Raw genomic sequence first — 25,328 nt, 5'->3', positions numbered from 1 at the left:
TCCCACAAAACCAACATCCAAATTTCTAAATAGATAAGTAAAAGAAATAAGTAAATAAAAAAAAATGCTATTAAACTGCTAATGACGAAGACCTGTGAAAAGTTGGGTTCATTTGGCACAGTGCTGCGAACGATTCTGCCGTAAAGAATAGTTCGAAGCACCGGCGTTTTAATTATGTGAGGTGCGAGAAGCCGCGTGCGTGTGAGATGGAGGGAGGAGAAGGAGGGGGAGGGGTACAATACGTACAGAAGGCGGGGAGAATGCACTGTCGCCGAAGCCATTTGTGCGAAGCGCTGGTACGGTTGTAGCGAATCATGCGATGGGTTATTCAACAAGCCGGAATCAGCTGTGCTTGTGGTGTAGTGGTTATCACATCCGCCTAACACGCGGAAGGTCCCAGGTTCGATCCCTGGCAGGCACACGCCTTTTTTTTATTTTTTTTTATTAACATTTGGACAAACTTCCCAAAAAATGCACGTTGTCTTTTAGCATTTTTCGAGTGAATTATTATTATTTTCTTTTAGGTTTTTTTTTGTTTAATTAATTATTTACGTATTAATTGCAACTTTGATTCTCTTTGCTAATTTCGACCAGTCATTTGAGAAATTCTGACCAAATAAATATTAAATAAAATAACACAAAGCCTGCAGTATTCAGCCTGTTCAAAACTATACTGGTAATATTTGAGACCGACAATCGTCTCATTGCACTGTAGTCTCATTCTAAAGGGACTCCAAAGTGTGCAGTATGAGCCATTTTTAACTACCATGACACACTACATGTAAGCCTTTTGAATATATTTATGACCCTGTAGAAAACCCCCGATTTTGTGAGCAGTCCACGCAGTTTAGGATATATCTGCGCGTTCAGTTACCATGCATGACAAAATGAACAGGTTCACTTATGTGATGTCTTAATCTTCGATCAAGATTGGTTTTAAAAACGCTAAAAATAACGGCATGTCAACTACGAGGGGTGCATTCCAGAAGCGTTCATCCCTTGCCAGTTAAAACGAGAAAACAGCGCAAATTGACGACGGACCAGAGGAACACACAGAAAGACCAGGCGCAGCGCCTGGTCTGTCTGTCTTTTTCTAGGGTCCGTCGTTATTTTGCGCTGTTTTCTCGTTTCAACGCATCGCCAGCTCGCCCGGATTCCTGAGTGCCCTGCCGAACTCTGACTCAAGCTCGCGTACAATCATTCGGTGGTTAGGCCTTCCCAGAGTTGCCCAGTTTGGCCACCGGCCGCGCTGGCTAGTAGCCGACCGAGGCGCCTCCTGTTCACTGCCCTGGGGCCATTAGTGGCTCCTGCGAAATTTTCATAATCAGTGATTTGCCTCAAAATTGGTTCGTAGCAGAGGCATCTGAACAACCCAAATTTCAAACTACATTTTTTTTTTTTTTTGCGAAAAGAGAAAATGGGTTTGAGGGGTTTTACTGGTTGTGTTGTAATATCTTGTATATCATGTATTGCAATATCTTCCCTACGGGTTACAACAAATTTGATGGCACGAAATGAATCCTGGGCTTCCGTGCGGAAAACGAAAAATGCATGCGCAAAATACTGTGTGTGTGTTAGACTATGCTCAACTTGTACAACATGTGACGTCACTTCCCCGGAGAGCGCTGGGAAATTTGGATGTTGTATTTGACACACCCCTCATTAACCTTTTTTTTTTTTTTTTTTCAAGGATATATATTTATGGAATTTAGATTCGTTTTCCTCTTCAACTACCCGTTATTCTCCCGGCCAGGCGGGGTATCTATGCCCGAGGTTTTACGGAAACTCGATACGTAAAAGCCCAACTAAATATCAGAGAAAAAAAAAATTGCAACCCGATGATTTTTTTTTTTTTTTTTTTTTGTGTGTGTGTGTGTGTGTGTGTGTGTGTGTGTGGAAATTGCCGATTGAGAATCGAGGAGTGTTGCTGTTCTGATTCTTTCTTGGTCGCGAGCTGCGACCGTACAGAAACCGAAATATTTTCGAAATTCTAAGGCCATCGGAGGAAAGTTGAAACGTATTCGTTGAGAAAATTAATACAATCTGCGAAACTCAAGCTTTATGGCGATTGAAATGCAGAAAACGTCTTGAAACCTTGAACAAATAGTTATGCGGGGAGTGACTCCCCTTCGACTCGGAGTTCTGAGGTTTCGGTATGGTGGCTAGAGAGCCACCCTAGTTTCGGCTTTACTTTGATATATATAAAGCTCTGAAAGCTACACTAAGGAACTAATAATAATTTTGGGTTCGGTACGCGTCACGTTCAGAATTCGCTAACGTCTAGAGAACCGATGGTGTGCCTACGAGTTCCCCGCACGTGGGGGAGAAGGGACATCTGGTTTTCCCGTTGGTCAGCCTGTTTCTGACTCGGCTTCACTACGTTTTTTTTGTGCTGTGTGAACCGCTGCCACAGTGACACGAGTTTATGTTATAAACTCGTCATCATAAATCATCATCATGAAGTGCAATTCATAAATGTTCTACTTGAATGAAAAAACAAACATTAAAAGCGTGTCTTTATAGTTTTAAACACCAGTGTACGTGACCCCCGTGCGGTGGTCAAGTGAAAGGGACCCGATATTTGTATGCGACCACGTGCAGTGCTCATGGCAACGCATAAATTACAGTATTCGACTTCTGGGCTTCCGAATTTTTACCGCGTGTGCGGCTCTTTTTGTCGAGTGTTTCAGCCGCTTTATAAAGCACTAATACTGTACTCGGTTTGTACCGCAAAACACGCATGCGAGCCGTCACAAGGCCACTTAAACGCCCCCTTTTTATATTCCAACTATCATTAAACGAAGTTTTCAACAACACCACCACCATGCGAGCGTCACGTGATCTCCGGAAGTGGCGCAGCGACGACGGTGAGGGCACGTGTTCACGTGATGCGCTTACATCCCTGGATTGGCTGGTGCGATGACTCGCAACTAAGCGTCCGCTGTTGTCCACCTTTCACGGGGCCCAAGTTTGTTTTCTCCGAGTGCTTTCATCGGGAACCCCATCTCGTTTCCTGCTCTTATCGGTACCGGGACGTCGATACCGATAAGAGAATGAGACGAGACAAAAAACATAGTTCCTAAATAAAAAAAAATAAATAAAAAAAACAGCCTTGTGGACAGTTCAGTCAGTCCTGGCTACGTTCTAGATGAACAAAAATTAAGCTACAAATACAGACTTGCTACCGTAAAACTTTTTTTTTTTTTTATTGTTTGTAATTAGGTTTAGGCTTTTTCCCGATTTGGGGAAACTATTTTCCCGAACATGGGTGGCTTCCGGGGGTTTCCCTTCAAGTTCGCCACCCCGCTGCCTATCTAGCGATTTTACTATGCGAGCGTAGCGGAAGCTACACCGTGCAACACCGTGTTCTACGGCGTCCCTGCCAAGCGCGCGCGTTCGTGCGAGCATTGTTCAGGGCAATGTGCTCGTAGTTTCGACTTTGCTCGCACATAAAGTGAAATAAAAAGAAAATCTATACCGATATCTTCTTCACGGACAATCAGAAACTGCCCCTTCGTCCCCTCGTGAGTCGTAATTTCCGCTGACTCACCGGTTGCTACGGCCTCCTCTGGATGGTTCGTCTCTGACCGTCTGTTCTAAATCGACTGGAGACTGCGAGCGCTTCGGAGTGCCCCCCTTTTTCGAGGGGGGTCCCCGAGGAACCTTGGGGACGCCAGGTGGGGATCCCAAGGTAGCGCCGGCTCTCTTGGAGCGTCTGGTAACCCTCTCCGCAGAAGGGGGGGAGGAAGGCCCCTGGTTTACCCGTGCGAACCCGAGAGGCCCACCCGAGGTTCCCAGGGAACCTTTGACGGGGTTCCGTTCGATCGCCGAACCAAGGCCACGTCAGCTGGACCCAAGGCTAAGTTGACTGAGATCGCTCTTGGGGCCTCGGTTCTCGAGGCCGATCTGGTTCCAGGTGGTCACGAGGCCTTGCCGGGAACGGAAGCATTCGAAAGGGTGCAGACGTTGAACCCTCCCCGAACCCCTTTTCGAGACGTGGGCGTTTTTTTTTAGGAAAGGGTTGGGCGCAAACTGGGTGGGTTCTAGCGTGGGCGTTTGTGTCGGAAGGGTGGCTGGAGTTCGTAGAAGGGTTTTCGGGCTTCCTAGAAGGGTTCCTTCGTGTTCCTGGAAAGGGTTTGCGAGGTGCGTTCGGGTCCCTTCGGGTTGGTAGGGTTAAGAATTGTCTAGTATCTGAACCCCCTACTATTCTTGCGGGATATCCCGTGAGTTGGTGTGGGTAGCTAGGGTTGGCGGGGGTGGGCTCTAGGGTACCAACGAGTTGAGGGTTGGTGTGGGTGGCTATAGGGTTGGCAGCGGTGGGCTGTAGGGTACCAATGGGTTGAGGGCTGATGGGGGTGGCTAAGGTCTGCGGGGGCGGGCTCTAGGTCCCAACGGGTTTTGATTTACGGAAGTCCCGGGGCTAAAGCATAGGGTGTGGTCGTTGCGGTTGTCTCCGCTCCGAGAGGAGCGCGTGTGCTGGCGTCCGGCGGGAAAAAAGCGTTGTGAAGCTCCAAAAGGGTTTAAATGCGTGGGCGCCCGGTGTCTCGCACGTGAGGTGGCAGTGTGCCGAACGGGTTGTCGGGTGTCGCCGTCGGCGCAAGGTCAGTGCCGTCGAAGATGATCCGGAGGGCAGGGGACTTCAGGGTCGGCGCCGAGGCCCCAAGGTCGCGGCAGATCGGAAGGAGGGCCACCCCGTCTCCCTTTGTTGCTGGCGCCGTGCTGCTTTCTTCGATCCCGCCCGACCGTTATGAAGGACTTTGGCAAGCCCCGCTACCGCCTTGTCTCGGAGGTGCGCGCTGGCTGGGCCGGCCTCCCCTCCCGTACGTCGCCCATGTGGACCCTTCCACGCTCCTGGCTCCTTCCGGGTTGAGCGATTTCTCGGGCCTCCGGGTGAAGGCCGCGCCCTACGTTTTCGTTGGGTCCCTGGCGTCGCTCTTCCGTGTAATTCGTCGTCCGGTTACTTCTCGAAAATGTTTCTACTTCGATTTAGGGCGGAAACTTGCTCGAATCGATCGCGTCTGTGAACGTGAATATTTCTGCCGACAGTGTTGCTAAAGCGTACATATATGAATACCCATCCCAGGGGACATAGAAATACATAAATTTGCATTAAAAAAATCAAGCCATGAATTTACAGTTTGCCTAAATTTAAGTAAAACATATTTATATACACGTATAATACAGGGTGTTTTTTTTTTTGTTTTTTTTTAAAGCTTAACCCTTTTTTTTTTTTTTTTTTTTTTTTTTTTAAAGCCGTGAAAACTACACTTATGCCGCTTGTGGAGGTGAGTTACACGGCCAGGGGGACATATTATAGGGGGCTAAACGTAACGATCAGTCGGCTAATTAATTAAAATTCGTTAATTAATTTTTAATTAATTGAAAATAGACATATGGTTTCAATTACAAACTTGCTCAGCGTCATCGAAAACCACTAAATCAGTCATTTTCAAAAAGATTTTGAGCGCGTGAGGTAGTAGTGCACTAAATTTACCGCTCTTTGAGCAGGTACAAAGCTAGCGGTTGCGATAAGGCGCCCGCGCGATTTTTCCGTCTCTTGTCTAGCCCCAGCCTTGTACCTGCTCCACGAGTGGTAACTTTAGTACAATACTACGCTTCTCACGCGCCGAAAGTCTTTCTGAAAATGACTGATTTAGAGGTTTTCGATGACGCTGAGCAAGTTTCTAATTGGAACCATATGTCTATTTTTATTAGTTAAAGGTTAATTAACGAATTATAATTAATTAGACGACTGATCGTTACGATTAGCACCCTATAATATGTCCCCCTGGCCGTATAACTCACCTCCACAAGCGGCATAAGTGTAACTTTCACGGCTTTTTTTAAACAAATCTGTTAAGCTTAAAAAAAAAAAACTATATATATATATATATATATATATATATATATATATATATATATATATATATATATATATATACAACACGGGCACTTCACGTCATCGTACGTGGTCTCCGAGGGGGATATAAACGAATATGTGCAGATGAATGAACCGTACTTAATCCAATGAATTAAAGAATCCAAGTTTTTCAGGAACCCGCCGAAAGCCAAAAATTGGCGGAGCCAGGATTTGAACTCTGGGCCTCCCAATGTCCGGTCGGGTGTGCTAACCACTACACTACTCCACTTTTTTTTTTTTTCTTTATTGCTTGATTTTGACAGGGACAATGCAATAAGATACACTCAAAATAAGAGGTTAAAAAAACATCAGCTCACCTGGCTGACGCAAAAATGTTAAAATTCTTTGAGGTTAGCAAGCCCCTCAAGAAGTGGCAACCATTCAGGCCAAGGTTGTTGGGCCTTATACACTTCTTTCATAAAGCACATTTGCTCTGCAAAATACTTGTGCACAGGTCGCAGATCGACGTCTGCATGGCGCACGGCCATGCGACACCGCCACAAACTGTGAAGGCCCAGTAGCATGACCATGTCTAGAGGTACGCCCTCTTCCCCTTTAACGGGTAAAAAACGAATTCCATGCGGCGTAAGAGGCAGGTCCTTTTTGAGCGTTCTTTGCAGTACGTCCCAGAAAAACACTGCATCCCAGCAGTCTATAAAAACATGTTCGATTGTTTCCTGCTTTTTGCATAATATGCAGTTATCGGTCCATGCAATAGGCACTCCCTTCTCCACTAGCCATGCTTTGACAGGTAAGGTTTGGCTATGCAACTTGAAAAAAAACGTTTTGGTTGAGGCGGGAATGACCATTCTTTTGACACGTTTTAACACGTCCTGCCCTGGGCCTTCACTGAAAAACATACGATACAAAGGAGTGGGAAAAATTAAATCAATAATGTCTTTTGTCAACCGTTTCCGCGAGACACCGCACAAGTATTCCAAAGAAAAGCGCGTTGTTAAAAACTGATAAGCACCAACGACCTCTTTTAGATAGCCGCGTACAGGACCACTGATGTCTATGCCAGACGACACAATGAACTCAGGGAGAGTGCTGCGCAGCCTCGCTTGAATGACAGTGCATAAAAAAGGATCTTTCTGGTCTCGAAGAAAAAAAAATCTGTTAACCAGCTGTCTCACAAACAAATGGGAAAGTCCCAGACCGCCAACACTGACCCTTCGGAAAAGATTCGTTCGGCTCGTCCTCTCCCATACCGAGCTCCAAATAAAAACGGCAAATACACGATGAATGCGGTGAACGTTAATACGTGAACAATGCAACACCTGCAAAACGTACCAAATCTTCGCAGCAAGAAATGTGTTACACACAGATGCACGCGCGAAAATTGATAAACCCTGGCCTCCCCACTTGTTCGCCTTCGCGCGCAAAGCCTCAGTCTCATCGCGCCAGTATTCGTCAGTGTTGCGATAGTGATTCAATGGTACCCCAAGATACCGAGACGGCGAATCCGCCCACGTAATCCGTTCATAAACAGTCGGCGTGCAAGGCCAATCGCCGTGCCAAAGACCCACACACTTTTCAAAGTTAACAGAACTGCACGTATGGTCGCAAAACGTTTCTGTCAACTCTACGGCTTTCTTCACACTGTTTTTGTCGCTACAAAAAATTGCCACGTCATCCGCATATGACAAGATGCGGACTTCAACAGTTTGTAACTTAAAACCTTGAATACAACTACTATGAATGACGCTTAAACAAAACGGTTCGAGAAAAATACAAAAAAGCAAGGGCGAAATCGGACAGCCTTGTCTCACGGAAGAAAGGAGAGGAACGCGTTCAGTCACACATTTGTTCACCACAAGTCGAGTGGCGCAATTTTTGTACGCCATACGTATACCATCACACAAAACTGCCCCTACATTTACATGATCTAAAATAGCAAAAAGGACTTGATGGGACACCCGGTCAAAGGCCTTTTCCAGGTCGACTTGTAACATTGCCACTCTTTTTTCCATAGTGTCGCAACATTCCAAAATAGTTCGTGCAACGTGCACGTTCGTTACAATACTCCTTCCCTTTATACCACACGTCTGGTGCGGGCCGACGATAATGCTAATGACACTTTGTAATCGTTCCGCTAACACTTTCATGAAAATCTTGTAGTCTACATTGGTCAGTGTGATAGGGCGGTAAGAACCAACGGAACGGAGTTTCAAGCGGTCTTCAGTTTTGGGAATAAAAATTGTGTGTGTGCACAAAAACGACGGGGGCAAAACATTAAGAGTATACGCCTCGGTAAACACACAGTGCAAAAACGGGGCAAGCTGATCTTTGAAAGCTTTGTAAAATTCTGCTCCTAAACCATCAGGGCCGGGTGACTTTCCCGGTTTTAAGTTGTCGATGGCTTTTTCTACTTCCCACAACATTATAGGTTGTTCTAACTTTTCTTTTAGTTCGTCTGCCAGCTTCGGCATTAACGGCAAATAAGAACTCCGAAACCCGTTCTTTTTAGGCTCACGATAGCTGAACAATTCTTTATAGTACTCAACAAACGCGCGTTGTATGTTCACGTTATCGCTCGTAAGAACCCCCTGATACGAAATTTCCGTGATTTCATTTTGACTCGCATACTTTCTTTCAGCGCCTATCGCCCTTTTCGTGGGTAGCTCCCCAAGCGATAACCGGTTCCATCGCGCTCGCAGCATAGCCCCCTTGTATTCTTCAGTATCGAGAATTTCGAGGCGTTTTTTGATACTGATAATTTCATCCGAAAAAGAACCTGGCGATAGGCATTCTTCCAGCATCAACCTTTGAAGCAGGCTGTTTAACTCGCGCGTTTCTTTCTTTTCGTTATGCTTCAATAAGCTGGAGCGCTCGATGGAAGTCAATTTTATTTCCTGTTTAAACAGTTCCCATTTTACTCCAAATCCTTGCCCTTTTGCGCTCGCTGAATCTTCAAGATTTTTCCGGACTGCTTGTACAAAAACCTCGTCTTCAAGGAGTTTGCAATTCAATTTCCACAAGTCCCACGTGAACTTTTTAGGCGTATCTTTAGAGGAACAAACTAAAAAAGAAACAAGGCAATGATCACTGAACGACACGTGATCAACGGCATATTGCTTGCACGCTCTTACAAGGTCGAGTGAGACATACGCTCTATCCAAGCGGGCATGACTTGCACCTTGGAAATGCGTGTACTTTAAACCCCTACCGCGGGACGCGCAGTGGGCAATGTCTTCTAAATCGCACCGCTGAAGCATGTCGCAGAAAAACACGGTGCTCGCGTCCCGAAACCTTACACTATTTGACCTATCCTGCGGCGCGCACACACAATTAAAATCGCCCAATAATATAACTAATCGATCAGTTTGAACGTACTTTTCAATAAACTCGAAAAAAAATAATCGTTCCTCCGTCTTAATAGGGGCATAGATGCACACCACACGAAATTTGTAGTTGGAAATAATAAAATCGCACAAGACAAAGCGCCCCGAATCACAACTAATGACTTGTTCGACGGTCCCGATGGATTTCTTTAGAAATAAAAGACAACCCCCCGACGTCCCCCTAGCGTGGCTGACGCACACGTCATACCTCGCTTCAAAAAGCCGTACCATGTTCTCCGTCTGGGCCTCGCCTTCCATTTTCGTCTCCTGAACCGCGACGATATCCAGGTCATTCTCGATAAACAAGCGGTTTACCTGGTATTGGCGACGCCTGGCACAAAAGCCGCGCACGTTTAACGTGCCCACCCGTAAAGATCGTTCAAGGTTCATGAACGGTTGGAAGGGAGGCTAGAGGGAGAACAAGGTAGGCTCGCAAAAAAAGCGCTTGTGCAAGAAAAAGCCAATGGAAACAAAAATACGGTTGACACTTGCATTGACGTTTAGGCCCGAAAAGACTCACAGGGAGTCCTTCCTGCGACGATCGTCCGGCGGGACACGCGGCTTCGCCACGACACGACACTTCTTGATTCCTGGCACAGGCAACCCGCTGGCGGCCATTCCGCCGGTTGCAGCTGGTGCTGGCGCAGGGTCCCTCGGTCGCTTGAGAGTGGAGTCCATGTCTGTGTCCTGGCACTCTTCCACTCCGGCCTCACTGTTTTGCACACCGGGATGGCCGGGCTTCGTTGCCGATGGACCGCATCCGGATATTGCTGGCTCATGGGGCAGGCGCTCCTTAGTGTCGTCGCTGGGCGTGACTTGCGCTTCGGATTTCTCCTCGGGGTTGCGCACGAAGGACGCTGCGTCAGGGTTGCCGTCGTCGTTGGGCGGGGGCGTACCACTAGGCTCCGTCGATGGCAGGGTGACGGGCGATGACCCTCCTACGGCTTCCTCTGCCTCCGCGTCGTCCATGACGTAGTCGGTGTTGTCCTCCGACTTGCGGTCACGGGCGATAGACGCGTAGGTTTTGACGCAGTCTTCTGCTGCGTGGCCGTACCGGTGGCAGTCCGTACAGCGAGGGACGCGGCAATCTCGCCGGATGTGGCCCGTACGCCTGCACCTAAGGCACAGTGGGGCCCGTCCTGGCACAACGACGAGGACCTTGCAGCCTTCTAGGCGAATTTCGTGGGGGAGGCTGTCGACGGTACAACCGTCCTTGAGAGTCAGGCGTACCGTTCGGGTGTTTGACTCGACCGCCTCGAACCCCTTTTCCCTGAAGAGGTCTCGCGTTACGTCAGTCACTTTGCCGTACCGTTCCATCTCCTTTTTTACGTGACAGCTCGGCACGTCATAGGGCACCCAGTGCAGCTTGAGCCTGACTTCCACGTTGGCAGGGTCCATTACGAGGCACCGCCCCCCTTTTACGGTTAGTTCTTTGGCGTCCACTAACCTCTGCTTTGCTGCAAGCGAAGCCAGCCGTAGCATCCAGACATGGTTCATCTGGTGCGGTCCCGCCGACACCAGATCTTTCAGCACTTGAAGCCGCAGCAGTTCGTCGCGGAAGTCTTGAATCCGGTATGGCCGGCCCTTTACGTCACAGTGCAGAATCACACAGTTCATGGCGATGTATCCGTTCGGCAGGGGAGGCAAAATAATTTTGTACTCGTCAGGGTTTCCAGTGGCAGAATTAGCAGAAGTACCACGGCCAGACGCGGCCGCTGTCACCGCTCCTACGGAGCTCATGATACACACGTCCGTTCGCTTCGGCTGCCGGAAGTGGAATCCCCCACTACACTACTCCACCTTAGCTTTCTGGCGTTTCCTACCTGTCTTATTAATGCACAAGAAACGAAATGTGTCCAATCGGAGGTGTTCTGGAAACACACGCCGCCGCGTGGAACGCGGTACGACGCTTAGTGTCACGTGGTACGTGCTCGTTTGTGCTCCAGAAATCCTCCCACTGTTTGTCTCGCCCCGTGTACATGTAGTATTCTTTGTTTATGAGCTTTTTAGAGACACGGTATCATCATCATCTGCGAGAATCAAGAGCCACGTTATTGAACATACAACACGGGCACTTCACGTCATCGTACGTGGTCTCCGAGGGGGATATAAACGAATATGTGCAGATGAATGAACCGTACTTAATCCAATGAATTAAAGAATCCAAGTTTTTCAGGAACCCGCCGAAAGCCAAAAATTGGCGGAGCCAGGATTTGAACTCTGGGCCTCCCAATGTCCGGTCGGGTGTGCTAACCACTACACAACTCCACCTTAGCTTTCTGGCGTTTCCTACCTGTCTTATTAATGCACAAGAAACGAAATGTGTCCAATCGGAGGTGTTCTGGAAACACACGCCGCAGCGTGGAACGCGGTACGACGCTTAGTGTCACGTGGTACGTGCTCGTTTGTGCTCCAGAAATCCTCCCACTGTTTGTCTCGCCCCGTGTACATGTAGTATTCTTTGTTTATGAGCTTTTTAGAGACACGGTATCATCATCATCTGCGAGAATCAAGAGCCACGTTATTGAACATACAACACGGGCACTTCACGTCATCGTACGTGGTCTCCGAGGGGGATATAAACGAATATGTGCAGATGAATGAACCGTACTTAATCCAATGAATTAAAGAATCCAAGTTTTTCAGGAACCCGCCGAAAGCCAAAAATTGGCGGAGCCAGGATTTGAACTCTGGGCCTCCCAATGTCCGGTTAAAAGCTTAAAAAAAAAAAACTATATATATATATATATAGTTTTTTTTTTTTTTTTTAAGCTTAACAGATTTGTTTAAAAAAAGCCGTGAAAGTTATATATATATATATATATATATATATATATATATATAACAAAAAACTAAAAACCGTGAGAGATATTTTATGTCGGTCTGTACAGGTGAGTTACAGTCGGGGGACATAATATGGGTGGGGGGGGGGGGGGGGGGGGCTAGTCGTCACGATAAGTGAATTAATTAACTAAAATTTGTAGATGAACTGTTTGGAATTAGCAAAAATAAACGTATCGTCTCAATTAGAAACTTTCTGAGGGTCATCCAAAACAAATAATTGGTGCAGGCGCTTCGTTTTTTCTGAGTCCCAAGAATGCCTCTAAAACCCCGCGGTTTTTCCGTTCCTTATCATTCGCGTCTTCGCACGGCACGTGTTGTCGCCATCTTGGCGGTTGGTCGTGAAAGCCCCGATGGACACGGAGAATAGACGGGTAGGAGAAGGAGAGGGCATGACGTCAGCTGCGTAGCCTTTACAAGCCATGCTCCCTTGACGCCTCGCCTGTTTCTCATTTTCCTCCTTACTCTCCTCACTTATCAGCCCAACATGACCACATCACATGACCGTAGCTAGCCTTCGTCTCTAGCCTTCGATCTGATAAAACCTACCGGACGAAGCGCGCGCAAGCCTGCAAGGAATCCTCCTACAATCAACCATCCATCTTGCACGTGACATGTCACGCGCACCAATCGCCAGAGAGATCTACGGTCACGTTGGCCACAACATCGTATAAACTTTTTATGACTAGGCTTCACCAATATTGCAACGTGCCCCCTCCTAGTACTTCTAACCTCCTTGCCGATAACCGATTCTTTGCATTACACAGCTTTCCACGCTCTCGAAATCTCCCTAAAGTTGCAAAAATATTCCAAAAGCCGGGAATCATAATGATCAAAAAAACTGCTCCGACTTTACTCAACAAGATTAACAATTTAATCTTGTTGAGTTCTCCCTAAAGTTAGCTGATTTAGCAGTCTTCGACGACGCTCAGAAAGTTTCTAATCGGAATAATATGCAATTTTTCATCATCAGAAAAAGTGATTTAACAGTTTTAGTTATTATTTCATTTATCGTGGCGATTAGCCCCCTATGCATGTCCTCCTGGCCCTCTAAGTTACCCGCACAAACCGCACTAGATTTTTTTTTTTTTTTTTTTATAAGTCGGATTGAACTGAGGTTTAACACTGTATAAACAGACGGGAATCATCCTATTATTTTCTTTTTTTTTTTATGGTGCCCGTTTGGGCACCATAATGGACTCCGTCTGGACTGCCCGCCGAAATGAATGGTAACAAATTACGCCGCCACGGGAAGCTGGTAATGGCTCTTTGTGGATGGATGGATGGACGGATGGATGCGGCTTATGACATTTATCTAGTTATTTATACGTGTTGTCGCCATCTTGGCGGTTGGTGGTTGTGGACGCCCCGATGGACGATTCTTTGCATTACACAGCTGTGATGTCAGGAGGTGGACACGGAGGGCACAGAATAAAGGTGCGATAAACACCAGTCGATGTACAGTCACAACGATACTTTTCTGGATCAAATAATGCTTATTTTGATTTATTTTTATGTCTGGTAGGTGGTTATGCGCTAGTATATAGGTGTTTATCTTTTGTGTCCCGTCACACTTGCGCATAGCCTCCCGTGAATTGTGCTACATCTTTAGTCTAGATGAGCATTTTCGAATATGCTTTAGGTTTTCCTGCGTTAAAAATGCAGGCAAAGATCTGTTCCAGGCAGGCACCGCAACAGATATCGGCGATTTGACCCAAAGAACGGAGTTTGATGTTGCGAACGCGAGCGAAGCAGACGGAAGCCCGTTCTCGACCCCGGATGACGCGCCCCAACGGTTGCTCGAAACCGGGGCAAGAAAAACAAGAAAAAGAAACGATCGTAGGAAAGCCTTGAAAAACCTGTTACGCTTCCTCTCTTCATCTCTCCCTCAAAAACCGTTTTTCCTTCTTTCCGGATCCCCCCCGTGCCCGGTGTCGCTAACCTTACCTCGTTTCCTGTTGATTCGCGAATCCTCGGCGCCCTGCTCTACAGAGGGAGCAACTCAGACCACAGAAACCGTTTGCAAGTCAATGGCGGACGCCTCCTAGGCGGATGTGCGTTGTGTTATCGCGTGGAGAGAGCGGTCGAAAGGCAAAGACGCTTGCAGACGACAAACGCTTTCATTCCCTCCTCGCAGGTCGTATTAAAAACGCGGCCCATAAACCCGGTGACTCCAATCGGGCAGTTGGAAACACTCTGTAATTTAGGCACACTAGACTTCTGCACACCGCCGACAGCGCCGTACGCGGCGGCGCCGGTTCTGCCGAGCGCGAGGTTTTATTCGGGGCAGCGACAACCGGGGAAACACTGGACTCGACGCGCATTCGGGCCGCTGCCATTTTCGTTCTCGATGTCGGACCCCGGTTGCCCCAGTCCCGGGACGTCGCAACAGCTGCCAGGCAAGCGGAAGAGAGTGGTGCTGACCATCCGACAGAAATTGGAGATCATTCGGCTCCTGGAAGCCGGCAGGATGCCCAAGGAATTGGCCGGCGAGTTCGGCATCGGCGAGCAGACGGTTCGAGACCTGCGCAAGAGCAAGGAACAGCTGAGGCACTTCCCCGAAGAGTCGGGCGACGCGTCTGACCGACTCAAGTCCATGAAGCTGCCTCTCTACCGGGTGCTCGATAGGGCGTTGCGGACCTGGCTTCAGGAGCGGCGGAAGTTGGGCGAGGCGGTGACCAGTGTCCAGTGCACGAATCAGGCCAAGCACCTCATCGAGACTCTGAAGCTGGAGGGAAAGTTCAACGCCCACGGAGGCTGGCTGAACCGTTTTAAGCTACGGCACGGCATCGCCACTGGTATTCCCAATCGGGCTTTTTTCTTTTTTTTTTTTTTTTTCGAGATCGTGGTTACCAGTAGCAGCTTCGATCGTTCCTGACCGCGACTTCGGCATCTTGTCGTGTTTTACAGGTTCGCGTCGAACGCTAGATCGACCGCCTGATGTTGATTCCACACATGCGCACAGCATTCCCCCACACGAATTGTTTTTCTGGCAGTTTGTAACCGGGGTGATCGGCGTTACGCCGCCCTCTATTATGACAATTTGATATTTCTCCACGTGGCGGGAGGGGTGCGTGCGGTACAATCTGTGGCGTAGCCCGGGGAGGCACTAGCCCGGGGAGGCACTTATAAAACTTCAGCCCCTCCCCCCCCCCGAAAACATTCCTGGCTATGCCACTGTGCACGATGTATTGTAGCATAGCATTAGAAGCTGAACTGCATTCTCCTCATGGATGTCGCATTAGGGTTTTCTTTGTGGCCTGTTGCCGAATTTACTGTCATCAAGACAGGCCTGTGAAACGCACCTAGTCCCTCCTGTGATGTGTTCTTCACATGTGGTGGTGAGGGACGGAGATCGAAGTGTGTAGAATTGACAACTTCAATTCGGGATTGACCTCAAATGCGTGGAATTCCCAGCCTCGCTTTGCATTTGGACAAAATTTTCGAATAGCTTTCTGGTTCGTTGCCTAAGCTCGGCGCATTTTCTCTTTTTTTTTTTTAACTTTTTTTGCAGTTTTATTTTTACACTTTAACTGGATAATTATGTGTTCTCTTCTTTGCAGCACCACCGGTGAGGATGCTGCCGACCGGACATTCGCCAGACAATGCTTCGATGCACGTAGAAGCGTGAGTTACGTTTCGCGAAATACACGGGACCTTTTCCTGACTCCACCACCGAAGTGTTTTCCCTTTCACCATCAGCTCCTGCGGTGCGATGTAGAGAGATGAGAAGGGGACGTTGTGCCGTTCCTAATCGGGTTCCCCCGTTGTCTCTGGTGTGCAGTACCTACGGCGAAAACCACGGCGAGTTCATCATTCCCATGTCGGACGTGGCGGAACAACAGCTCATCGCGCGGCCGAGCACGGCGCCGCGTGACGCCGCTCACTCCATGGTTCTCAGCGACGTCCGTTCCCTGGTGACGGCCCCTCCCGAAATCCAGATCAAGGAAGAGGTCCCCGACAGGGACGGCACCGTCGAGAATCCCCACAACGGGAACGAAGGCGACGTCATCGAGGACGTGGCCGCTCCCGCTCTGCCAGCGGCGTCTCCGCTACCCTCACCTCCTGTGCTGCACGTCGTTCCGCAGACCGTGGCGACGCCGCCTCCGACGGCAACGAACGGTCCGTTCTTCGCCAAGAACCGCAACAGGAGACCCGCGCCGTACGCGAGCTCGACTCAGGATCGAAAGTCGAGGCTCGAGATCGAAGTCCTTCTGGCCACGAAACGGAAGCTGGAGGCCGAGGAACGCCGCGCCAACGCGGAGGCCGAGTTCTACCTGGAGGAAAAGAGGAGGTCTATGGCCCTGGTGTCCCTGCACCAGGAAGAGAGGCGCAAGCTGTCCGCCATCACTGAGCTCCACGTGGAAGAGCGTCGGAAGGCGTCTTCCAAAGCGGACTTGCTTCAGGAGCACCGCAACTACTATCTGGAGCAACAGAGGACGGAGGTGGTGCGGCGGAGGCTCCTGCTGCTCGAGATTCAGAAGATCAAGAAGGAACTCAAGGGGCAGCGGTGATATGCGATGATTGTGCGGACGTGTGTTTGTCGGCCTTGGACCAGCATTATGCGTAAGTGCGTGCCGGGTTTCCGAACGAGATGCCTGAGCTCTGTGAGCTAACCCTGTGCCTGGGTGTGTGCGTATGTGCGTGTGACGAACAATGTAGAGTACTCATTGTCAATCATTCATGCCGGAAAGCGCTTATTAAACGTGGCTTCCTTCCGATTTAGTGAACTCTTATGGCGGAGCAACAGTAATAGCTCGCATACGAGTCGCTTCTGTGTGGATATTGTATAGACATGTTCTCAAAAAGTAGCATGCGTTATTCCTCTAGATAGCGTCTGCGTGCAATCGCACGTGACACTGAAAACGAACGCCCAGGTCAGAACAGACCCGGTAAATTTTGCTTTTCATGTGAAAGCTTTCCTTGCAGCTGTCAGTGATCAATGGTCTGAGTTCCTGCTTAGAAGGAACCGGCGTGGGAGTGACTGATGTTTCTGTAAATGGCGGCAACAAGGACGGACCGACGCCGTTGCAATCCAAAGATGAAATTACTGATGTTTAGATCTTACTCCTCTGTCGTCGCCAAAAATCTCTTTTTTTTCTTTTTTTTTTTTTTTTTTTTTTTTTTTTGCATGACGGTCTCTGGGTTTATTTCACTGTCCGGCCAGCGTGACCATGTCCAATGTCAAAACCCACAGCCAACGCGCGATCTCCACAGCCGAGCACGCATATGTTCGTCGCTTCGGAAAGCGAGCAAAGCACGCGCCATACGAGCGAACGCAGAAGAGGACATCGGTCAAAGGCCCTTTCCTAAAATACTCAATTTCATTTTTTTTTAATTGCATCGTTATTTTTCTGTAACGTTGTCAAGACTAGTTTTCACAGTACTGCAGATCCGCACTGCTGCCCGAGTGTATGAATTCGTTCAAGCAGCTTCGACAGCGCTGCGGAAACTATGCTATCTTTGTCAACGTAGCTGAACACAGCATGGTGCATAGGCGTAGACTAAGGGGGGGGGGGGGGGGGGGGGACATCGGGGCTTGTGCCCCCTCCAGCGAAATCTTGGGGGGGGGGGGGGGGGGAGGGGGAGGGCAGAGCCCCCCCCCCCCCTTCCGGGCTCGGGCATGATCCTTAGCGAGACTCTATTTACGTGCCATGTAAGGAGGTTCTAGTAGCGGCATGTAAACAAAATAACGCCCACGTTGCCTTTATTGACAAAGTACATGGGAAATCGAATCCCAGCGTGCTTTCATTAGCTTCAATCTCCACCCCCCCCCCCCCCCCCCCCCCCCCCCCCGGAAAATGGAAAGTCTACCGCGCTGGCCTGAAATATTAGGTTTTTATGAGCGTTGAGTCTCTCCATAGAAAAATAAAGATCGATGGATTTTTGTCACGCCTGGAAACAAGGTTGGTCGAAGCTGGCCAATCGGCGAAAGGTTTCCAGCCTCGCTTCCAGGGGTGGGGTTTTGGTCACCAGGGCTGAATGGACAAACCTGTGACAGCAGGTCAGACTAGGGTGCCTACATGTTTCCGCCGCTCCGGAAACATGTAGGCACCCTAGGTCAAACAATAATCACAAAAGAGTTTCACTGAACGAGCCAGATCCTTGGCCAGATCAATTTGGCCTGGGGGTAAGCACGACGTCCCACACTCTCGAGTCTCAACCGACTCATGTATCAGACGAGGCAGCTTTCACCATTTGTAATTTCTCCACAAAGACGTTCTTTTTCAGTAAGGTTCTCTGATGGCTGAGCATTCGAGTGCCGCGTTTATCGGTGCGGCTTATGTACAAGAAGGCGCAGAAAACAAACTTACCAAAGCCGGGAATCTCCCCGGATGCCATTGTCCATTGGCGCCAAGGAGGATAGATTGGCCCAGAATGGCGAAGAGAGGGAGAGAAGACTGATTACTGAAGCAAGAGTCAATAATGAAAAACCCGAGACTAAGAATAAATTAAAAAAAAAAAGAAATGGACAAACACTCGCACGAGTATTTGATTGAAGCCTCAAAACCGCATTACCGAAACCGAAATTAAAGCGTGTGAAACTGTGAAATATTTCAGTTTCACACGTGTGAAATATTTACTTATCCGTGATTCACTGCTATGGCACCGATAAGTTGGACACTGACCATTACAAAACTCGCGGGGAAAAAGGTGGCTGTATTTCAGTAGTCACGGTGTCCGCTTTGCTCAACGTTACTTGGCTTTGCTCCAGGAGGAGGCGAAAGCGGCGGAAGGAACATGGCCATTGAACCAATTGAACGTCACGTGCACTTGAGGATGCCTGGAATAAGGTTGTCTTTTCTCTCCAATACAAATGTTACTCACGCATGCGCCGTGCACGCGGTGCGCGGATTGTTGAAAATGGCAGCGTTCGCGGTAAACGACGGTGGTTTGACAGGACGCATAAAGTGGACTGACGAAGCCACCCTTTACATGCTCAACCTTATTCGAGACCTAAACGCGGTGGAAATGTTAGCCTCTAAGCGTCAACGGAACAAACGCACCTTCATGACTATCCAAGACCGCATGTTCCGTTTGGGCCACGACTGGTCCTGGCAGCAGATACGATGCCACTGGAAGAACCTCAAATCAAGGTATAATCATGTAGGTACTGTCCTGCTTTTCGCATTGCGCCCGGAATTGACAGGTAGCAGGGGAGCTCGTATGCGTTTTTTGGCTGATAATGCCTTACGAATGTTTTGACTTTGGCAGGAACGTCGTTTCGCACAGAAGGGGCAGCAATCCTACTGGAAACATTACGATCTGATGAACGCCTTGTTGAAGCAGCGTAGCTCCAGTGGTGGTCGGACTTCCCAAGAGCTCACGGACTCTTCATGCGCGGACAGTCACACAGGTAAGGGCAGTCCGTCCGTCACAGACCCAGCTACATGACCGGCAATTTTCTCGGAAGTTTTCACGTTGCAGGTTAAGCAGATATTCTCATGCTTGGAATTCACTCGAAGATATTTCTGCATTTTGGAACAATCACTCCATAAACGTTTACTTTTTCTTTATAGAGAATCGAGAGGGTTATGATCTAAGGCAGCAGCTCAGACCAAATGGGTGAGTAGAACGGAACGTTGTTGCAAACAAAAGGTGAATCTGTGCCTGCCAGGGATTAAATATGGGACCTTCCGCGCGTTAGGCGGATGTGATAACCAGTACACAACAAGTACAACTGCCAGCATCAAATTTGCAAAACTTTGCAGAGGATCAACAAGCCCAGCAACACGTCCCAACCATTTTTTTTTACCGAGTTTTAGGATTACATTTTGTATTTTTCATCACATAAGTAAATATAAAAGTCAGACTCAGAATTATGTTTGTGAAATGTGCACCTATGTTGCCACATTGCTCCTGCCAGTTTCAGCTTTATTACCAGGGCGGAGACGAGTTCTGCACGGGCCGATATTTAGGAGCACGACCCGGGCCTGCCCGCAGATTGCTAACCATTTCTAACGGTCGCCCGGCTTGGCACGACGCCGGTTTTCACAGGCCCGCTGAGGCCCACTCTATTTTCGCCTAGGATGAATAGCTCACAAATTGTGCAGCATGGCAGCTAGCTTGCCTCTGCTACACATATTAACTATGGTGCCCGATAGTCAATGCAGTAGGCATCTTTTTTTTCTTTTCTTTTTTTTTGCTGCTATTAGTTGGGCCAATCTGTGGGCCCAGGCAGCTCGTTAAGAAAAATGACCCCCATCGTCTCATTTTACAATTAATCCCGCGTATAAGAAAGGACGGAAAAATAAATGGCAAGTAGCAGTAAACGAAACCCAAGAAACGTCGCGACGGGTTGGAATAAAAGACGGACAAAGTTCTAAATCGCCCGCTTCCACTGGTTACAACAGGAAAAAAAAAAAAATACCTCCGTCTTTTGCGGTGGTCTGCGAGAAATTGTTTAGAAAACCACACCACGGGGGAACCTCTTCACCCATATCGTGGATGCATGCACTCGTATGTACAGATGATTTGCACCTGCGAGGGTGCACATTGTGTAGGCGTATATGTGTGCATGTTGATGGGGAGAATTGACAGTCGCCAGAGAGGAAAACAAACATTGCGCCGCTAGTACTCTGGAAGAGCATTTGCTGCACGTACACCGAACCACACAGACATATACAAACACACAGACATGCTTTCAGAATATTGGTGTCCTCCACCATATGGTCCCTCCCCCAAACCCCCTGACCAAACTTCCCAAAACATAACTGCTAAAAAAAAAAAGAAGTAATTTTTGGCTTAGCTTGTTTCAGCCTGTTTTGTAGATTTGAATTCAAGGCCCATGCTCTTCATGAATGTAGCCATGAAGCATGAGCCTGGCCCTTACCCGTGCAGATCTCTAGTAGTAGTAGTAGTAAGTGGTGAGGGTAGCAGAAAGCCAAAACATGTTGGCCACTCCTTTGTTGTGTCCGCAGACCTCTAGCGGACACAGCTGCTGTGTTGGGTTTAAATAAAACTTGATTCAAGTGCAATGCAGGTGTGGGCATCTCTCTAGCATTTCTAGAAATGTTTATAGCCAATGAGCACAGCCAGATTAAATCTATCTCCGAATGCAAGTGACCAATTTAATTTTACTCTAAGTAAGGCTTAACTTTTTTTTTTTTGCTAAATGATTAGAGTGCCAAGGAGCATGCTAGATCTCAGGTTAATGCTGCATATGTTGAGTCTGCAGCACTAACAACACAATGCACGTGTAAAGTGTCACTTGGTCAGATGTTCACTTTATAAACAAATTACTGCTACATACCTCTGTCTAGCACGCACAGCATTAAGTTGTTTTAAGCAGAAATCTAAGCAGTTGGCTCTTTACACATGTATCGTGTTGTTGCTAGCCAGACTGTTTGTATCATGTCCCCTACACCATCTAACATTTGTCGCTTTTCAAACAATCTGTTACGCTTTTGGCATATTGCAGACGAGGCACAGATGAATATATCGTGCCAACGTCTGGAGATGCCAGCCCATCGCAACAGAGCTTCACCGGGTTCTCAATCGAGTCTGCCGTCCCGACGAACACTGCACTAACGGACCTATCCCCCGCCACCCCCAACATCAAGGAAGAAACCTTGGACGAGGACGTGCGGTACGCGGAAGCCAACGGCGACAACGCGAAAACTGCCTTAACACCGAGCGTGACCGACGGCACAAGCTCTGTTACAGAATCTCAACAGCCTGACAACGTCAGCCGAGAGTCGTCACTGAATTCCCCAAACCCATCGCCTCCCGTCGAAAGAACACTTGCCGAATTAGACGTTTCACCGCCGCAGATGACGAGACAGCTCGGAGAGATCATGCAAAGCTCCCCACGCTTCGACCCCAGACCCTTTTACAGAAACCGCAAGAGGATCACGTGCTCCTGGGCTGTGTCCAGTGCTGCCGAACGAAAGGCCAAGCTGGAGCTGGACATCCTGGTCAGCACCAAACGGAAACTGGAAGCCGAGACGCTGAAAGCCAAGGCCGAAGAACGCCGGGCGACCGCGGAGACGCTGCTGCTGGCCGAGACGCTGAAGAAGTGCAGCGAGGAGAAGAACAAGGCAGTGGCCGAAGCCATGTTCCTGGTCCAGGAGAGGAAACGGTCGGAAGAGGAGACGAGAAAAGCGGCGGCCATCGCAGACTTCCACGTGGAGGAGAGACGGAAGGCAGCGGCCAAGGTGGATTTGCTCCTGGAGCACAGGAACTACTATGCGGACCAACGAAAGACCGAGGCCGTGAAGAGACGGGTGCTGCTGCTGGAGGTGCAGAAGATGAAGCGAGAGCTGAAGCTGATTTAGTGGACGTGTGTGTGTGAGGCGCAAGTGCAACTGGTTTGCTTGCGTTGTGAAATTGGCTGCACTGGAAGGGCACAGTGTAGAGGTGTGAAAAGTTACTTTGAAACAAGACAAGTTGGCAGCTTGTTGTCACTAAGCGAGGTTTGCCATTTTATGGGCGGAAAAAGTTTGACTCTGCAAGTGTACATTCCCGCTCAGTTGTGGCCATCATCAAGTGCCTTTTTCTTTCATTCTTTCCATAGCAGCTCACTGCATTATTGCTTGTCCTGTTTCATGCAGTGATCTTGCTGAGTATAAAAGGATGATCATCTCGTTCCACTTTCTTTATCTGTTTTTATTGCAGTTTTACACAGTAAAAACATTAACAAAATAAATAATTTATGTAGTTTTTTTTTGCTCGTAAAAAAAGTTTGTGGGTGTTGCTTTTTTCATGCACATCGTATGCAGGATATAGAGATGGTACACATTTATAAAACATGCCAAATGCAGTTAGTTGCACCATGATTTTTATGTCTGGCAGCGCATTTGGAGACATGGCCCATATGTCAACACATGTGGAGCCCATTGGAACATGCACATACTTTACAAAGGCTCAAATAATGAGGACTGCTAACCTCAGTATAAATACAATAATTTGCACTTCATGAGTAGCAGAGAGGTAAGGCAATAGCTGCAAGAGACCATGCATTTCAGTTCCATCTGTGTTTATCTGATAACCAAACAGTTCCAATTCAGAGAATGTTTTTTTTTAGCTAAGGTGGTTAAGTATCAAAGGCTCTAAATTGTAAGAATGGCATCTATTTGCTCTTTAGCGGGTAGATAACGAGGGAAATCTTATTGTCGTCCTGTTAATTGTTGTCCACATCCAATTACGACAGAGAAGACATCTGGGCTCTCTTTGGCTTCATCAGACAAGGGTGCTTTATGTTTTCAAATATCTGCTAAACACACAATACTAAAAAATGATATACAGACCATTTACTTTTTCAAGGGAAAGATTGAACAGCATGAGACATAAAATGCGACTTGTTTGCCACGTGACCTGAAAGAAAGAACACTCTTAGATATGTAAATAAACTCTGTGGGTTTCCTCCATGTGGTAAAATTACATGTAATTGGTCCAATTTTAAATTGCAATATTCTTCAACTCAGTCAATATTAGGCCCTGAAACATAAAGGGACATTGACAGGGTATTTTTGCTTGCCAAAGTTTTTATTTGTACACAACACATTAAGCCCAACTACCCAGAACACAATTTGCAGCTCGAAATTCCTTTTCTCTCCGCCCAAAGGCCGCTGTTCGAGAACTGGCCGGTTTGAGTCTCGCTCACTCCCTTCACCGTGGTCATGTGCCATTCGAACACAACCACCAAATGTTGTCAAAGTCGTGGGTCATCGAAGACGCACACTCAATATTAAAAATACAAAACAATGTGATACCCATTTTTTGTGGCTTCTAAAAAAACTGCAAATATGTATACTAAAAAAAAAAAAAAAGTTGCAGAGAATTGAAAGCACTTGGTATTCTCTGCATGATTCTGAAACATGGCGTCGTATCGCAGGGGTTGTGGGCTGGACGGCTGAAGAAAGCGGACTATGCGATGGCGGCGGACGACGGTCATGGGACCTCTACTTCAGAAGTGTCGTTCGCAGTACCGGCAAATCTGTCTAGCTTCGAAAGAAAAATCTGTTGCCAATCAAAACGATTATAATTTACTCCATACAATACGCCCGACCACCAAGATGGTAAGCACAAAGTTGTCGCACCTTCTCCTGGCTGAAGACATCATTCGCCTTACGAACATGAATTGGTAAAAGCATGAAAAACGCGCCATTGTCAAGTGCAAAGTGCTTGACATCTGTGTTTTTCGCGCGATGTGTGCGTTTTCCGTGCGACGTGCGCGTTTTTTGTCTGATTTGCACAGAGAAAAAAACAAAGGAAAAAGATAAAGAACACGGCTGGATGTAGCCATGTGACTTCCGACAACTCTCCTCCTTTACATTTCTACCTCCTCCCCAGTTCGGTTTCAAGCAGTTGCGTTTTTTTTACTTCATTAAAAACCTGCGACGCTGTAGCAAAAATATTGATTGGGTAGTCTTCCGACACCATATTAAATCACCTGGCAAAAAATTTAAAATTTTTTTTGAGGGGGTGTTAGTGTTTTTTTTAAACAATGCAGGAAAGCTCACTGTGAGTCAATCTTAAAAATTCAAGCCATTTTCCTGCAGCATACAGATGTGACGGAGTAGGAAAAAACACAACTTTGAATGCAGCCGACAGTTCAAAATAAATGGGTCAAGGTCGAGCAAATGGCAGCAAGTAGGAGGGATGAGACACCGATCATAAAAATGCTCAGAATAAAACAAAAAAATGAGATCACAACATAATGTAAAACAAATTGCAGGGTATGCAGGTTGCCACCACATCAAGAACTCCCAACGAAGGGGGACTGCTCGGCAATTTAATGTGAATGGAATGTACAGTGCTCAACGAGACGAAATAGACTAGTGAAGAGCGTTGCCTAGCGTACCTGCTGCGACATCTGCTGGAAGAAGCCTTACAATCTGGTGTCGCGAGTTGCATGTACGCACAGCTGAGCCAAGCAGTCGGCAGCTTTCATGGGTATATATAGCGCAAAACAAGGAAAGAAGGACGAGCGAAACAGCATGAGCGCCTATCCCGTCTTCCTCGTCCTTCTTTCCTTGTTGCTTTGCGCTATACATACTTATGATGGACAACCAACTAGCCCGCCAGATAATCTTATTGCAGTCAGCGGCTGTTCACGCTCAGGACGCAACCCCCATAGGTGATTACTACGAAGCATGAATCTCAATCTTAAGCACTTTTTTTTAATCATCACTTTACACTCGCAAATTTTATCTGTCCTTCAAGATGTGAAGTTATATTGCCCCAAATATATTTAAAAAGAAACCAGCAAACGAGGAAGA

General features: G+C 47.7%; 2 protein-coding genes, 1 long non-coding RNA gene and 1 other non-coding gene across 7 annotated transcripts in view; 3 read left to right on the top strand and 1 right to left on the bottom strand.

Annotated features, from left to right (window-relative positions):
* The window catches only part of LOC8036239 (MAP7 domain-containing protein 1), a 36,195-nt gene extending 19,369 nt beyond the window's left edge, over positions 1 to 16,826 (top strand). For 3 of the 4 annotated variants that reach the window (XM_040209627.2, XM_042291765.1, XM_040209628.1), the window contains 2 exons: positions 15,669 to 15,732; positions 15,890 to 16,826. In XM_040209627.2, the coding sequence (XP_040065561.1) occupies positions 15,669 to 15,732; positions 15,890 to 16,619 (794 nt within the window). In that variant the 3' untranslated portion in view covers positions 16,620 to 16,826. Of the gene's footprint in view, positions 1 to 14,334; positions 14,904 to 15,668; positions 15,733 to 15,889 lie in introns of those variants that run through there. The other variant, XM_040209626.3, reaches the window with a different exon arrangement.
* Trnav-aac lies at positions 349 to 421 on the top strand. The gene has a single exon. It is a non-coding gene; the product is annotated as a tRNA-Val (tRNA).
* Positions 14,465 to 18,539, bottom strand: LOC121836711. Its single transcript, XR_006077942.1, has 2 exons — positions 18,420 to 18,539; positions 14,465 to 14,629 (listed from the first exon to the last, which is right to left on the bottom strand). It is a non-coding gene; the product is annotated as an uncharacterized LOC121836711 (long non-coding RNA).
* Positions 18,540 to 18,812: 273 nt separating this feature from the next.
* On the top strand, positions 18,813 to 22,697 carry LOC115324253. Its single transcript, XM_029984777.4, has 4 exons — positions 18,813 to 19,212; positions 19,321 to 19,462; positions 19,626 to 19,671; positions 21,527 to 22,697. The coding sequence occupies exons 1-4, from the start codon at positions 18,847 to 18,849 to the stop codon at positions 22,380 to 22,382; spliced, it is 1,410 nt and encodes a 469-aa protein (XP_029840637.3). The 5' UTR covers positions 18,813 to 18,846; the 3' UTR covers positions 22,383 to 22,697.
* Positions 22,698 to 25,328: the final 2,631 nt, after the last annotated feature.

The sequence above is a fragment of the Ixodes scapularis genome, unplaced genomic scaffold (assembly GCF_016920785.2).
Source record: "Ixodes scapularis isolate PalLabHiFi unplaced genomic scaffold, ASM1692078v2 PGA_scaffold2__306_contigs__length_199485367, whole genome shotgun sequence".
Classification (NCBI taxonomy): Eukaryota; Metazoa; Arthropoda; class Arachnida; order Ixodida; family Ixodidae; genus Ixodes; species Ixodes scapularis.
Note: the sequence above shows the minus strand (reverse complement) of the source record. Positions and strands in the feature narration are given on the sequence as shown.

What these genes read in the sequence shown, in the direction of transcription:
- LOC115324253 (XM_029984777.4), top strand. Translation starts at nt 18,847, where the DNA reads ATGGCCATTGAACCAATTGAACGTCACGTGCACTTGAGGATGCCTGGA. An exon ending in ATGCGCGGACAGTCACACAG is followed by an intron (nt 19,463 to 19,625) that starts GTAAGGGCAGTC and finishes TTTTCTTTATAG; the next exon opens with AGAATCGAGAGGGTTATGAT. An exon ending in CAGCAGCTCAGACCAAATGG is followed by an intron (nt 19,672 to 21,526) that starts GTGAGTAGAACG and finishes GGCATATTGCAG; the next exon opens with ACGAGGCACAGATGAATATA.